Source organism: Danio rerio, chromosome 9 (genome assembly GCF_049306965.1).
Source record: "Danio rerio strain Tuebingen ecotype United States chromosome 9, GRCz12tu, whole genome shotgun sequence".
Lineage (NCBI taxonomy): Eukaryota > Metazoa > Chordata > Actinopteri > Cypriniformes > Danionidae > Danio > Danio rerio.
The window spans coordinates 35,920,457-35,937,559 of NC_133184.1; the positions used below are offsets into that span (position 1 = coordinate 35,920,457).

Sequence of the window (17,103 nt, forward strand, 5' to 3'; positions counted from 1 at the left end):
ATTTATGACTCGTTTACAGTTAAAATTGTATGAATGAACTATTTCCTAGGTTATAACTCATGGCAGTCCCTGAAGGAAACATGCAATGAATTAACACTTGAGACCATAATATATTGTTTTTATTATTATTATTATTATTATTTTTTTTTTTATTGCTGCTCAAGAATCGTTGCATTTTTATTCTTTATCGTAGATGATGGTTTGTTTGTGACTGCTGGCCTCGTGTGGTGCTTCAAGAAATTGCATTGTATAATGTAAACGAGAAGTGAGTTATTTTGGTAGTAGCATCTATTAGCACTGAATTCACATGATAACACAATGCTTTTATTACAGGCTGTTACAAATTTAACACTGATTTGAATGACGCGCTATATTTTGCGTTAGTTTGAATAGCCATGGTCACCAAAAGAAGCACCGCCCGTTAAGAATAGTAATACCATTTTTAGACAAATCCAATCACATTTATTGCCACATCATCAGCAGCATGTGTGGAGGGATGAGTAAAAAGCTTGGTGGTGGCTCCAGGAAAAATGCTGCAAAATCCAATATATCCAATATATCCTATATTTCAAAAATCGATCACTTTACTTAAAACATAGAATTTACATGTGCATCTGAAGTGGTTACGAATTATTAGAAATTAAAAATCAAAGTTAATTTGTCTTTCAGTGTGTACACTTTCATTTTATTAAGTAGAAAATAGAAAATAAATATTGTAAATTAATGTAATGTGATTCTATGATTTACATGTTTCTGATTGGCTACTTCTACTCCATACCTAATGAGGGGGAGGGGCTTGCTGCTCAAACAGACTCTGACGTGAAGCAGCAGCAGCTCCGTGTTTCCTGTGTTTTTATTAACATTATTGTCCCTCATCAGGTATGAAATATTGAAATCGTTATCAAAATGTGTTGAATATACGTTAGAGATATAAAAGCAACAAGTGTCATCTATTAAATTAACCGGATAGTGTATATTAATATATATAAGAGTTCGTATTAACTGTATATATATATACGCTCTGCACTGTAATTCCAACGGTAACATGATGATATGATGATTTAAATGCCAACTGTAGAAACGGTCAAGTGAATGTATATTATATGTATCAACATAACAACTAACAAAGGGAATATTGTTACAAAAGTAATTATAAAGTCACAAAGTGCTATTATTTCCCATAGTTGGTTACAATGTATATATAAAGAGAGATATATGTGTAGGTCATTTATAAGCCTTTATGTGTGTGTCTGTGTTATAGAATTATTAAACTGTGAATAGTTTATTTAGGAAGAATCATATAATTACTTTATAGTAATTTATAGCAGTAATGTGCAGGGAATATGTGATTATTTTGTGATATGTGTATATAATATCTGTGAAGATGTTTACATATGTTGTTCTACAATGTGAAAGTATACTTTTAAGTGCATTCATAAAAAAAACAATACACAGACTCTGACGTGAAGCAGCAGCAGCTCCGTGTTTCCTGTGTTTTTATTAACATTATATTGTCCCTCATCAGGCGGTGAGGGCGCTACACATCATTTCAGGATAATTTTTTTTGTCTTGTCTTGGAATACAGTAGCTAACCCAGCTGAATCCAGGCTTGAAATGGCTAAAACTAACCTGGAAAATGACCAAAAGCCCTTTAAAACCAGACTAGTCGACTAGCTTAACCCAACCAACCTACTCAGGTTTCATTCAAGTCATTATAGGGAAATAAGTTTCCCTATAAATTGCCTTCATAAACAAATATGTTTACTTCATCTACATCTGAAATACATTTTTATAAGTAAATCTATTTTTTTATAAATCATCAAATTATTCATATGACAAAAAACATCACATTTTTAAACAAAATACCACATTTATCTATATTTTAAGCAATTGCAGTTATTTTCATGTTAATCACTGCAGAATGAGAAAGATGATTTTTATTATTATTTTTATTTTAAGAAAAGTGAGCAGATACACAGTACATTATAAAGAAAATTAAAAAACATTTTGAAAAAAGAAAACAAAAACAAACAGAAGGGGTATATACATCACACATTAAAGAAAAATATTATATTATTTACAAATTCAATTGTTTTTAAAGCCTCTTTTGTAAAAGAGTTAGAAATAGTTTCAAAGAAATACTGCATTACCGTAAGCAATATATATAAAAGGTTTTTGGTTTGTAAATTTACATTTGTGCATATAAAATTCTGCTAAAAGTTTATGTAAATTATGTAAATTATGTAAATATATTTTCTTTTTATGTAAAGCTTCTGTTCTGATATTAACAAAGCATTTCCCATAGTAAGGAAAAGTCTTTATCAACATTCTCAATTACAAAAATGAAAAAATCTTTACAAAGCAAATTAAAATAACTGCATTGCCTAATAAATGAACTAGGGGCTCTGGGTGTTGCTTACAAACGGAACAATAAGTATCAATATCTTTTTTTGTATTTTACTAAGAGAGTATTCACTGGATATGATGAATGATTCTAAATGAAACTTTTTATATCTTACTTGTAATGAAGTAGCTATTTGTGATGAGCCATATTTTTTCAAAACAATATCATGAACAAATGAGTTCCAATAAAAAGTAACATTTAGAACTGATACAGTTCTGTTAAGAAATAGAGCGTATTGATTTGTTTGAAGAGGTTGGCGAGAAGTTTCCTACTATTGTAGTAGAAGGGTCTAAAGAAGGAAAAACAGGAGGATATGGGATGCCTTGGAATAACCTCATAACTCCAGATGGTATAGCATCAAGTATAATAGCAAATTCTTTAGGGGGGATGGGAATATTGAACCAATTAAAATATTTATAATTTAAGAAATGGCCATTTGTATTAAATAACTGACTAACAAGCAGAATATTTGCTTCAAACACGAGAAACAGATCCAAAATCTGTGCAGGACATAACAGTGACGTCGAGGCAGCACAATATAAAGGATCATATGTTATATATTTTTTGGTAATTAAATTAATATTATTTTGTAATTTTACAGAACTACACGTGGTGTCTTTGGCTTATACTTGTAGACAAAGCATTTTATGTTTTCAAATGTAAAATTTCAAAGAATGTTACATTTGTGGCTGTTTAACTTAATGTGACTCGTTTTAATGCAGAGTAGCGTTCTTAGACGTAAATTCACCGTATTTTAGTAAACAATCCAACCTAAAACGCGATGAAAATGCGTGATGTTATTTCCCGCGGAAGCGTAATATGTGACATCACGATAATCTGCTTTCCGCTGCTTTCTTCTGTTTACACATGGGGCGGAAATGAGGATGCGTGCTTGAGTGTTAGCAAAGCGTCTGGACGTATATAGGCTGCTCGTTGTTCTTTAATCTTATCTACTGATGTCCGCTTAAGGCACTGGATTATTTAGTTAATATCTGGTGGACTGTTGTTCTTGATGTTGGCGTCATGAGGGATAAAACAACGCTGTCAGCAGCAGCGGCGCTGCAGTACTGCAACATCGTTGCAGATGGTGAGTATATTCAGTCACCATATTTGGCTATAGCCCCCAACATTTAGACAAATGCTTACATGAGAAACAGTTGCAAGCTTACAGCGTTGTATACCTCCTTTTAATATCTGCGGAATCTTAACAGCATCCTTGATTCGGTCTTGCAACAAAATAAAGTTGACTTGGCACTTGGTGTTTTTAACATGCAAGAGCTATATGGGAGGCTGAGAGCTAAGTTGTTTGGCAAATTTGAATTGTTTAGCGACAGTTAGATTTGCTGGTTTATTCCACCTTGATGTATTGTTCTGAAGCAAGACAGACCAAAGAACAACAACACGAAGAGAAACAATGTTCAGTCAGTTCTAAAATCTGAAATTAATACTAAATTATACATACATAAAGCACATCTATCTATCTATCTATCTATGAAGTGTTTTTGTTGCCTTTTCCTTTTTTTGCATTATCCTTCTCCTAATCGCCTTTCTACAACTTTATCCCAAAGGTCTTTTGAAAGCATGTTGTAATGTGGGTAAAGGTATAGATTTTCACAGGTTATGATGATTGTATTATCTTGTTTGATTTTAAATAAAGTATAATAATAACAACAGATATACTTTGAGATGTCATTTAAATTGTGAAAACCTATTTTCTATCTGACTATTTTACAGTGTAATTTATTCCTGTGGTTTAAGTCTATTAGTTTTTAGTGTCATGTTATCTCAATAATCACATGCCTGTAGCCCGGGGGGTAGGGTGGTTCGAAAAGCCCACATCCTTACTGACAAAGTCTAGAATTTGGCCCCTATGTGAGCTCACATGTTCCATTTTTGAAAGTATGGCATTATAAATTGTGAAAATAAGCATTAGAAGAAGGCTTTAACACAAATAATTTTTTAATTGTTCAAATAGACAGATTCTGGACAGTTTGTTATATGTCTATAGGTTAGGGCTGTGCGATTTGGGAAAATATCTAAGTGCGATTTTCTTGACTGATATTGCGATTTTGATTTGATTTGCGATTTAATTTTGTAGTCAAGCTTTACCTCAGTAATCTGTATTGTAGCTTCTTATTGCTAAAATGCTCTGCATGTTAGTTTAAGGATATTAACTTCAACATTTATTTAAATTTACATTTAAATATTCAGAAATTTAAAACAAGTTTTTCTCTAGAGCAAACCGTAAGCACAAATAAAACGACCTTATCTTTCTGTAAACAAGTTCAACTCAATTTAGCGATGTAATGTAGCTTATCATGAAAACAAAACAATTATAATTCTAAAAATACAGAACACTCAGCAAACTAAAATTACTGATAGGAGGCAGATTGAAAAGTTCTTATTAAGCATAACAAAAATGTGCTCACTCAATTGGCTAGTTAACCAATTAACAAATTAAATGCACGTTAGTAAATAAACACTATTATTTGTAAACATAACATTGTATGTTTAGCACTTTGACAAAAATGTAGGATATATTTTTGTTGCATCAGAAAGTGTGATTATGATAACCATCTGACAAGAAAATCAATCAAAAATTTCTGTCACTAAAATACAGTGTTTGAACCTCATAATTTAATAGAAAATGAGGCGAGTAACTGCAAAAGGACCCTTTTGATAGTCTGGCTACGGGCCGTAATCACCAATAAATATTGATTACAACATAGTAGCAAAACATAGAATGATTTCTGAAGGATCATGGGATGTTGAAGGCTGGAGTAATGATGCTAAAAATGTAGGGTAATCATTTAGGTAAAGTTGGTTTTATACTCGCACATTTGTTTGTTTTTTAGCAGTGATAACTTGTGACATGCTACTATGAATATTGGGGGTGAAATATCATGCAAGTATAAATTCAAAACAACATTAGCACTATTTAATAGACTGTGAACAATGTTGTACTTTGATAGTCATTGGATGTTAATATGATTTTCCTATTTATAATTTGCAAAGATTACCTTTCTGAAATTCTATAAATAATAAGAAAGTCTGAATGTCTGAATATAAAAACAATTTTAAATCAGGAATTTTTCACCTATTACAGTTTTTGGATTTTTGATCAAATAAATGCAGCCTTGATGAGCAGAGGAGACTGCAAAGGAAGTTTTACATAATCAAAACAAACTCTCCTTTTCTATTAAGTTCAACATTCATATGTTTATATAAAACTCTATGTCTAACACTTGGTCAAATCATAAATGTGTGGTTGCTGAAGTAGCAAAAGAGGAAATGCATATAGATGGTTATCGTGTACGTGTAATCTCGTGACAAGAGTTGCAAAAATATCAAGAAATGCAGAATTCATTTCCTTAAATAACACAAAATTACACAATCATATTAGCTGAAGAATATAGTCAAAGTCCCAGAGCACTTTTGTCTCAAATATCCAGTTTTGTTACAGTTTATATCCATAAATTGTTACATTTAGTGCAGCAAGGTCATAAAGTATTTTTAAAACTGTTTAATTGCGTACAGTAATTTGACAGTCAAAAGGCAATGGAAAGGGTGTAGTGCTGACTTTATAGTGTGCAAATATTTGATCATCTCACCCTTTTCATTTTGAGATGTGCTAAAACCATGTATCATTTGGTGGGATGGTGAAAAAAAAGAAGTGTACACTTACCGGCCACTTTATTAGGTACACCTTAATAGTACCAGGTTGGACCCCGTTTTGCCTTCAGAACTGCCCTAATTTTTTGTGGCATAGATTCAACAAGGTATTGGTAATATTCCTCAGAGATTTTGCTCCATATTGACATGACAGCATCATGCAGTTGCTGCAGGTTTGTCAGCTGCACATCCATTATGCGAATCTCCGGTTCCAACACATCCCAAAGGTGCTCTTTTGGATTGAGATCTGGTGACTGTGGAGGCCATTAAAGTAAAGTAAACTCATTGTCATGTTCAAGAAACCAGTCTGAGATGATTCACGCTTTGACATGGCGTGTTATCCTGCTGGAAGTAGCCATTAAAAGATGGGTACACTGTGGTCATAAAGGGATGGACATGGTCAGCAACAATACTCAGGTAGGCTGTGGCGTTGGGCCCATTAGTACCAACTGAGCATTGTGTCAAAGTGTCCCAAGAAAATATCCCCCACACCATTACACCACCACACCATGCTTTCATGTTGTTGACACCAAAATTCTGACCCTACCATTCGAATGCTGCAGCAGAAATCGAGACTGATCAGATCAGGCAACATTATTTTATTGTCCAATTTTGGTGAACCGGTGCGAATTGTAGCCTCAGTTCCATGTTCTTTGCTGACAGGAGTGTCACTCTGTGTAGTCTTCTTCTGCCCTAAGATTCAACATGTTGTGCTTTTAGAGATGCTTTTCTGCATACCTTGGTTATAATGAGAACAATGCCTTGTTCAAAGTCACTTAAATTACCTTTCTTCCTCATTCTGATGCTCAGTTTGAACTGCAGTAGATCGTCTTGACATGTTTACATGCTTTAAATGCATTGAGTTGTTGCCATGTGATTGACTGATTAGAAATTTGCATTAATGAGCAGTTGAACAGGTGTACCTAATAAAGTTGCTAGTGAGTGTGCGTTATGAATAATTGTGATTGACATATTTACAGGTAAAGCTCACTGTCTGAAATGGGTGAATGTTCATGTAAAGTGCTGCACTGTACTGTATGTTGTACACTCAAATGTTTTACTAGTACTTTGTGTTTGCTTTTGGGAAAAGTTCATCTTGACACATCTGTCATAAGAGCAATTTAATTTTTACTGGAGTTAATCTTTAACATGTGCCACTGGAGTGTAGCTTTAGCTTGCCATGCCTAATTTGCATTTTAATTAGAGAATTTATTAACTATTGAATTTTGAATAGAGAGAGAGCAGCTTGATGGAATGATGATTACCTCTTTTTAAGTGTTTCTGTGGACCTGCACCCATTGTAAGTTGAATACTGCTGCTTACATGTTTTTTTGGTCTGTCTTTTTCTTTTTCTTTTTGCTTAGCATGCAATAATGGCCAGCCATGAGCAACTGTAGTGGTGGACAGAAGGATGACCGAGAGAGGAAATGATGGAGAAATACTTTCCCAAATACGTCCCTTTCTTCAGTCTGCTGGCGCTGTCAGGACTGCTGTATCTGCTGTGGAGCATCACCTCGCTGGAGGTGAGCAGAAGTCTCAGCTTGACTTTTAGATGGTGGTTTGTGGCTATACAGTACAACAACAGGATGTACAGTGTCAATTCAGTATGCAGCAGATATTCATTTAGGATGATGTGATTTAGCACGCCATTGAAGTAGAATTAGATTTATTTATTAGGTTCTGGTTTTGTTTGTACAGAAACATATGAGGTTGGACAGGAATTTACTTTTTAAAGCATTTTTATGTTTTTTTAAATACATAAATTCATATTTACTTTATACTTTAATAAACAGCACATTTCTCTTAGACTCAGTAAAAAAAATAATAATAAAAAACGCATAACATGAGATTTTAAAGACTCTTCGAGGTCGTTTGACATTTAAAATACCAATGGACACTGGCATAACTCCTTATGTTGATTACTTTTACACAAGGAATTCCTGCTTCATCGCTTTTCAATGGAAGTACTTCATACATTGGAAATAAAACATGATTCAAATTGCATTACTTGTGCATTTTCAAAACCCAACATTGCATGAGTTGACTGAAGTGATGTATACTCTCTTACACCAATGGCAACATAAACAAGACATGCTATGTTTTTGATTAAACCGAATGACTGCAATACCGAGCCTGCCTATTATTATAATTTAGAAAACTTCCCAAAACTTCTTGATAAAATAGTAACATGTGGTTTTTACTTGCTCCAATCAGTCAGAGTCTCCTTAAAAATATATAGTCTTTGTTGGAACTTTAAGCAGACGTAGTCAATTTGGGCTTTCCAAGTCAGTGTACACTCAAAAAAAATACTTTTGGTGTTACTACTTATTTAGTCGACACAACACAATTCTTAAGTTTTTTCAACAACTTAATTGGTTTATGTTCCAACTATTTAAATGAGTAAAAATGATTGGGTTAACTTAATCGATTTGTGTTGAGACAACATGAAGGAATTTTGTGGAACCCAGCATTTTTTACAGTGTACGGTCAATGACCAGCCCAAGATACTTAAACGTAGGGCTACACAATATACCGTGTCAACATCAATATCACAAGTGCACATGTGCAATAGTCACATCCCAGGAATTGTAATTTTGAGTTTATATAATGGGATTATCATTTGCATGTGCTTGTAAGGCCTGTGACTGTGTAAATGTTCAGGCTTGAGTGTTTAAAGCATTGAGGCACATGTACTGTTTGTAACTTTAGCAAAGATGTATTTTTTATAAAATGAGACTATACATTTTACATTTGATTATTCAATTTCTGTACCTGAATACGGTGTTGTAAAATATTTCACCTCTATCTTCCCAATAATAATATGGAATAATCCCCATAATCTTCCAGAAAAATGTCAATCAGTCTGAACTAATGAATTCTATCCTAATAGAGCTATTCCTGCTATCTGGTGCAGAACAAAATATTGCAATGCCAAATTTTTCCAATATCGAGCAGCCCTACTTAAAGGTATCCACTTGTTCAGTCACATTATGGTGGATTATGTTTGTCCTTAATTTCATCATATTGAAATAATATGCTTTCAATTGTTGTTTTTGGAAATCATTGTTGTTTCATCATTTGGTCTGAAAATCCTAAACCTAAAGAGGGTTAAATTAAATTATTTAGCTAACCTTTTAAAAAGCTATTGTAGGTTTTCAAAATTCGATACAGCATTTCAGCTTCTTACTGGACTTTAAAATAGCCAAGACAACTGGCATGACATTGAAACACCATTTAACAAACCTCTCAGTATTCAAATTTCCCGTTTCTGTCTACTGTAGAGCTGGAACTGTCAGACAGTATCAACCTTCTATCAGCTTCAAAACAGCATCCAGTCAGTCTTGAAAACCTCTGAGCTTCTTCTGCCCACGGAGTTCAACTACTCGTTCTGTGCCCACCTTGGCCAGGAGCCCACTTTAGAGGAGGCCAGAGAGGAGAGTTACCTTCTCAAATCCATTGCCTGGCCAGAGCCGTCAACTCTGGGACTGCCTCTGCGTCAAAGTAGCGACCCAGCACAAAGCTATTACACCATCCAAGACACTGGAGACCTGCGGGTCGGAGGGCAGCTGGCGGTCAAAGTGCAGATTCACAACTTTTTGGGCCAACCCAAAAAACACGGAGGAGACTTTCTAGTAGCACGACTTCACACACCAGAGTTGGTGGCAGGAGTCGCGGGGCAGGTCCGTGACCACAACAATGGAAACTACACAATATTTTTCCCGCTGCTTTGGGCAGGTGTTGCCCAGGTGGAGCTGACAATGATTCACTCCAGCGAAGCCGTGATGGTCCTTAAGCGACTGAGAGAGGAGCAGTCGGACAGAGTGTTTTTCAAGAGCCTCTTCCGCTCGGGTTACATCTCTGAATCCACTCTGTGTAATCTGTGTTTGCCGCTCAAACCGCAGCCGCTTTGCAACTACACAGACCCCCAGACTGGAGAACCCTGGTACTGTTATAAGCCTAAGATGTTGGACTGTGATACACGGATAAACCACTCCAAAGGGGGGTATAAGAAAAACCTTCTCACTGTTTATGAGTCACAGTTCTTCCAAAGGTGAGTGCTTTTCATCATTGGCTGCATGTAGAGTAGTTTCACAATACCAATATCTACTTTTTCCAGTGACGATAGGGAAATAAGTATTTAACACTTCACCATTTTTCTCAGAAAACATATTTCTAAAGATGTCGATGAATACATTTTTTTTACCAGATGTTGGTAACGACCAAAGAATTCTATATATGTAAAGAAAACTAATTTAAATAGTTAACAAATGAAGTTATGTGTGTTAAAATGTAAAATTAAAAGTATTGAACACATGAAGAAAGGGAGGTGTAAAAAGGCAGTGAAAGCCCAGACAGCAGCTGAAATCTCTCAGTAGTTATTCAGCAAGCCTCTGCCCTTCGTCATTGTAAATGAATATTAGCTGCTTCAGTTCAACATCTACATTAGCAGAATGATGAAGATAAAACCAGGGTGAACATTTCAGCAAGACAATGACCCAAAACACAGCCAAGGAAACTCTCAAATGCTTTCAAAGAAAGAAAGTCAAGCTGTAGAATGGCCCAGCCAATCACCTGACTTAAATCCAATAGAAAATTTTTTAAAAGATCAGATTTAATAGATAAACCCCCACAGAACCAAGGTTTTTACACTGTAAAGTTCATGTGTCCATATGAGAGGTGTCTTTTTAATCTGCCATCACCAAAAAAGCTTTTTATAAAAAGTATTAAATACTTTCAGCAGTTAAGTGCTTTCTCCTTGTGTCATTCCATTGTTATTAAACATAACTCATTTTTCAGGTTGTTTTTGTGTGTGTATGGTTTGGGTTTTTATCAAAATCTGGTTCAATTCCATGTCAACGGCTCCTTTAGAAATATTATTCCCCCACTGTACATTGCACAGAATGTATTTCTGTATACAGCTTTCTGTCTTATTGTCAGTTTCTTTGGATTTATTTGGTATGAGTTTGAGTAAAATATGAATATTTGTTTTGTTCTATAAAGCTTTCAGAATATTTCTTCTGTATTTTAAACGAAAAATATTGTCATTTAGAGCATATTTTACTAGAAAAAGACATGATCAGAATAGCAATTTGTTTCATTTGATGTGATTTTGAAATCAGATTTATTCTACCAAAATAAGAAACTCTTTTAAAGTTAGCTAAAATTAAATTAACCATAACTGAAAACACTACATTTTCTTTACTTTTTTGTAACTTGTAAATTAGCATTTTTTCAAAGTCTGTGTGAAATCAGAATTTACAATGTTTGTTACGCGAGCGCACTTTGTTATTCTATAGGTGAATGGTTGAGCCGTAAAAGTTAATCTACTGAAAAAAATGTTTGTTTTGGTAATCCTCAATCAAAGTCTGACCATTTGTATCCACCTTTAGCGTGGCGCTCCTTATTTTGATGTCAGTTTGATAGCTTCAGACACAATTTTCTTAAACACGCCCCTCTAACCATTAGTTTGCTATTTATATGCATGAAGAAAGCACCACCCCCCTACTCAATATTCCATTTCAGCTGGAAGTACATCGACATACTGAGAAAAAAATGTTTTAGCAATTTCTGCTCTATGCAGACTTTAAATATAAAATAACTGTCGTCAGCAAACAAAAATTACATTTTACTCAAACACATAACTATATTGTAAATTTTCAAGTGGAAATTCTATGACTGAAGTTTGTATGTACCTTTTTCTACTTTATTCTCAAACATTAATTTTGTGTTTGTTCCAGTGGAGTAAATATCAAAGTTCCAATACATTCTGCAGGGGTGGACAATGTGACTGTTCTGCCTGCTTCTAAAGGTATTGTGGCACATGGAAAATCATAAATGCTCACTAGTAAAATATGATTAAACTCAGCAGTCTCTCATGCTCATCAGTGCAAAGTTGCTATATAAAAGACATAAGCTGCGTCCCAAATCGCATACTTACTGTATGCACTATTCTACGCCATTTTGTAGTATAAATAGTATAAGTAGTGTGTTCACACTGAAAACTCTTAAAATAAGTGCACTTTAATTACCCGGATGATGCACTCATTCAGCCGCTAAAATGAAGTGTGTAATGATGGACACTTCACGCACTCAACGACCGCAGGTTTGCTTACGTAGCGGAAGGGGCGGAGCTATCGGACGCACATGTTGGATAACTTTATTTATTTTGGATGGAGAAAGCAAAACTCTCCTACGAGAGTGATTATAGCGCCTCCCGATGGTGAATGCGGCAACTGGGGTAACTTTTTTTGTAACTGTTTTATGTTTAATCCACTTAAATTTGTAAAAACAATTAATTTAACTTAATCGATTTGTGTTAGGACAACATAAGGGAATTATGTGCAAGTCAGCATTTTTTTTTACAATGTAATGTCAGGCAGAGATTATTCAAATATCCTAATTTGGTGCTCAAAAACATTTATATTTTAACACATTTTAATAAGGAATCACTTATAGTTTTACATTTTTTACCCAGGATTCTTCTGATGCCTTAAATAAAAAATAATATTACAATTTTGCCGATCCTAAATCTCTGAACAGTGTGTTCATGTAAAAGAGTATTAGCTGGTTTGATCTCTTAAATGCTAACTTCACCCAAAAATTACCTGATGTATTTACTCCCACTCAACTGTATTCCAAACCTTTAGGACTTTCTTTAAAAGGATTTGGAAAAACGCTGAAAAACTGTAATCACCGACTTCCATAGTAGGACAAGAAATACTATAAAACATCTTTTGTGTTTAACAGAAGAAAATCATAAAGGTTCAAAACAAGTAAAGGGGGAGTAAATTATGACAGAATCTCTTTAGTTCAGCATTTAAGAATTGTGAAATACTCTTCAGCCAGGTTTGGTAGTCAAAGTCAACATTTTTTCATTTTAATTTTTGTTTCCTTAAACATTAATATCTGTTTCTTTCCAGTACGAACCAAAAAGATGCGTCTTGAATTCACTCCGTCCGGTTACTACTACCAGGGATCATGGAGGCCGTTGAGTGGTGTGGTCCCGCGTCAGTTCAATACCTCTTCACTCATAAACCAGTGTCTTAGAGGCAAAATGCTCTACATGTATGGAGACTCCACTGTGAGGCAATGGTACGAGTATCTTATCACAAACGTCCCAGGTCAGTAGATTTTTTTTGGAATCAAGCTTTTTTGATTGGCTGTCTAATGCCTTGCTTACACCTGGAATTAAGATGTAATTTGTTCGTTTTAATCACAAGTGGACGAGGGATACACATGACTGCATTCCAGTCCAATTTTTTTATTCCCTTGATTCGCCAACTTCCATCCATCTCATTCACTAGGATGTACATGATTGATTACGTTACACAAGTGTTGGGACAAAGCCAAAGGGAAATCAATGAATGAATACTAGTAACATTAAATAGATTCCATAAATTCAACAATTTGAATGTGGCCAATTTTTTTTAAAAGCTTAATGAAGTCAGTGTTTTCCCCTAAATAATCATGCTAATAATGTATTTTAACATGTTCTTCAATCTGTGCATGGTTGTTTTTCCCTTGATTCTACATCTCATTCCCTCTTTAATCTCACAATTCTAGAGTTCAAAGAATTCAACTTTCACAGCGCAAAGAATGTGGGGCCTTACATGGGAGTGAACATGAACTACAACGCACTGTTGAAGTACCGCTGCCACGGACCGCCTATCCGCTTCACCTCAGTCTCCTCAGCTGAGATGCGCTACATCTCAAACGAGCTGGACGGCTTGAGCGGGGGTTCAGACACAGTGGTTGTGATTAGCATCTGGTCACATTTCAGCACTTACCCAGTGGCCGTGTACATACGACGCTTGCGCCACATCCGCAAGGCCGTAATCCGACTGCTAAACCGAGAACCCACCACTCTCGTGTTCATACGCACCGGCAACCTCCAGAAGTTGGACGCAGAGTCTAGCTTGTTCAACAGCGACTGGTTTTCCCAACAGCTTGACACAGTGCTGAGAGCCATGTTTAAAGGTCTAAACGTTCAGCTGGTGGACGCCTGGGAGATGACGCTCGCCCACCACCACCCGCATCAACTGCACCCTCAACTCGACATTGTATCCAACATGGTAAACTTCATCCTTTCCCACATCTGCCCAGTGAGAAAAAAGAAAAAACGCGGTTAGCTTATGCATGCGCTGTTTGTGGGCATTCTTGAGGAACTAGTGAGTTTGCTCTTACCTCTGGCTTTGGGATCAGCTCTTTCGCTATGTATTCAGCCATTGTTTGCTTTGTGTTTAAACTTACAAATGACCGTGATGATTTTGCTTGCAATATTAAAATGCAAAAGCATCAGAAGTTAATGTAGCCTTTGGCAATTTGCACCGATACCGATATCGTTATTGGGCTCGATGCTGAGCTCACGTACTCCGATACCAAAGACAGATACCTACTTTTGATTGTTACACAACATTGAACGTTGTTATATAGTGGTATGCTACAATGTTTGTTTGGGGGAATAAGATTTGGAGCTTTTTGACAACTTTGTGACCGGTCGATGAGGATTTTTATTGAATTTTATTATGTCCTTGGTTTGCTAAATGTTTGTGAAATGTTTTGTGCCACTTTGTGACAAACAGAAAAAGCAGTTTGAGTTATTGTTGTTTAAAATTACAGAGAAGCTGTGCTAAAGTTAATCAGTCTCACTGTGTCATACTTCGGAAAATGGCATATTACCAAAAAGTACAGGTATCGGTATCAGTATCGGAGAGTACCAAAAAAAGATCAGTATTTTTAAATGGTATCGGTGCATCCCTATTTTAAGGAATGCTTGAATTTAATTTATTTATTTAGTTTAAATGTTTAAAACATTTTCCTTGAAGAGATTAAAGAGGGTTTGGATGATTCTAATTGGCACAATGTTTACTGTAACTGACTGTAGATCGTTATAGTATAACCTTTTTTTAACCAGGTAGGTCAATTGAGAACCAGTTCTCATTTAAAATGATGACCTGACCATAAGGCAACATAAAAAGCACATACAAAGCAGCAGGGACACAATACAATGACAGATTGACAGATGGAGATGATGACGTATAAATCCAAGGACACACTAAAAAGAAGTGATCTTGTACTGTTAACTGGATTGAATTTTTAAAGGAGAATAGTGGAATAAAAGTATTGAGCTTTATGGTCTGCTGAAGATGATACTGAAAATAAGAAAGTGACCAAATGAGGTGCGAACTTTGGATATGCAAAGGTTAATAAAACTATTAGAGTGCAGTTTTCTGAATGTTTAGTTCTGATTAAAGGATTTCATTTGAAATTTGGCATTTCCATCACTCATTTCTAATGTGAAACTGTAGGCTGATGGAAACCCAGCTAATGGCAAGTGCCACTTTAAGAGTCAACATATACAGGCAGAACAGAAATAATACCCTTGTTGCCTGATGATACCTCTGCAAACCGTCCTGAGCATGTTCACAGCAGTGTGGATCATGAGCTTCCTGTTTATCATCACATAAGTGCTATTTTGTATGCAATTATCTGACAAGAAGCTCGTGCTTCAGACTGTTGTGATCAGGACATTTCCCAAGGCTGCAGATTGACGAAAAATGTTCAGTTTTTTGCTCAGACCGATCTTTTCACTTTATAAGACCTCAATATATCATCAGTATTCATTTTGTCACCTCGATTTATTATTTTTTTATTTATCTCAAACTTTCTGTAGTGGTTAAGGACAAGTAGTGGTTAAGGCAAGGGTTCTCAATCCACTGCACGTTTTGTTTGTCTTTCTTACTTAACACACCTGTTTCAGATCAACATCATGTTAACAGAGAGAGCCATATACTGATCCTTGAGTGTCAAATAAGAGACACAGAGAAAATGTGCAGGGCAGGGCTCGAAGACCGGAATTGAGAACCACTAGGTTAAGGACAAATTGACCTGACGGTAATAAAATAAACAGCACATTTTCCTTTGCGTTTGATCAATCTCTTCAACTTAGCATAGTACAAAAATCTTTCATTAATGTGTTCTTTGCAAACCCACTGGTGACACATTCCTCTCGAAATAGTCTTTGCAATGAATGAGGTCCTATTTGTATTTTTATTTTTAAACAATTCTGCATATTTATGTTGGCAACAGACATAAACTAACCAATTGGACTGTTCTGCAATCAGGGATTTGAATAGTCAGTAAAAAAAAAAGAAAAAGTTTACTGCAAATTTAATAGATTTATTTATCTGCATTTTGTTCCAAACAGATTTTGTGTGCCTATACGTTTGTTTTCTGTCTCATTCTGTTTAGGTTTTTTCAATGCTGAAGAAACAAATATACTGATACTTTTTTAAAAAGAATATTAGAATGACTATGAAAGAAGGTTATAAAGGTTTGGAGAGATGTGAGGATGAGTTTTACTCACTGCAGACTAGAATACGTAAACCATATAAAAGAATGAACTGCAGAAAGCATAGTGTATGTGCATTATGAACTATGAGTACAGGCACAATTGTTGGTGTGTCTTTATTAACAGGGACTACATCAGCTGGTCATTATGTGTCCTTGCAACTTACATTGATGCCAGTTATGATATTTGTCAAACCATTATGCTTTTGACAAGTCCAAATATAATATGCATTTTCCTTTATCCATTTTATATGCTGTATTGTATGTTATGTATACAAATGCAATGTAAAAGGAATGTGTTTCTTTACAGTCAGTTCATGTGCCATATTTAACACCCATTACAATTGTTTGTGCCATATGCAGCTGTTAAATTGGGTCTCTGAGGTTAATGAAAAGGACGAATCAAAATAAATGTATCCTTATGCATCCAAAGTAATTACTGTATATCTAGGCATCCTTTAAATGATATGCAATTTTCAGGAACAATTGAGTCCTGTTTTTATTTTGTGTCCTGTCCCTGGATTACTCTGCCTGCGTAATCCATTCTGGATTGCTATGTTTCATTTCTTCAAAAACATCTGTTCCTATTGAACGCTTGTGGTCCCGTTTGAGCACTTTGACAACTAAAATTAATAAATTGCTATCAAAAAAGTCAATGTGTGGACAAAGAGTCCAGC

The 17,103-nt window shown here is 35.2% G+C and overlaps 1 protein-coding gene across 5 annotated transcripts; it reads left to right on the forward strand.

Moving 5' to 3' along the window:
* The first annotated feature begins 809 nt into the window (after window positions 1-809).
* On the forward strand, window positions 810-17,082 carry nxpe3 (neurexophilin and PC-esterase domain family, member 3). Of its 5 annotated transcripts, none has more exons than XR_012384998.1 (6): window positions 810-879; window positions 7,441-7,599; window positions 9,358-10,127; window positions 11,815-11,885; window positions 12,997-13,348; window positions 13,400-16,909. XR_012384998.1 is itself a non-coding variant. In XM_068223432.2 (6 exons), exons 2-6 carry the CDS (start codon window positions 7,504-7,506, stop codon window positions 14,203-14,205), a joined length of 1,704 nt encoding a protein of 567 aa, XP_068079533.1. In that variant the 5' UTR covers window positions 810-879; window positions 7,441-7,503; the 3' UTR covers window positions 14,206-16,909. The 5 variants fall into 5 exon arrangements, 3 of the variants coding, with proteins under 3 accessions (XP_068079533.1, XP_073768149.1, NP_001070849.2); XM_068223432.2 differs by having other exon boundaries at window positions 12,997-13,197; window positions 13,640-16,909; XM_073912048.1 differs by lacking the exon at window positions 810-879 and adding an exon at window positions 1,442-1,525 and having other exon boundaries at window positions 12,997-13,197; window positions 13,640-16,909.
* The last annotated feature ends 21 nt before the right edge of the window (window positions 17,083-17,103 follow it).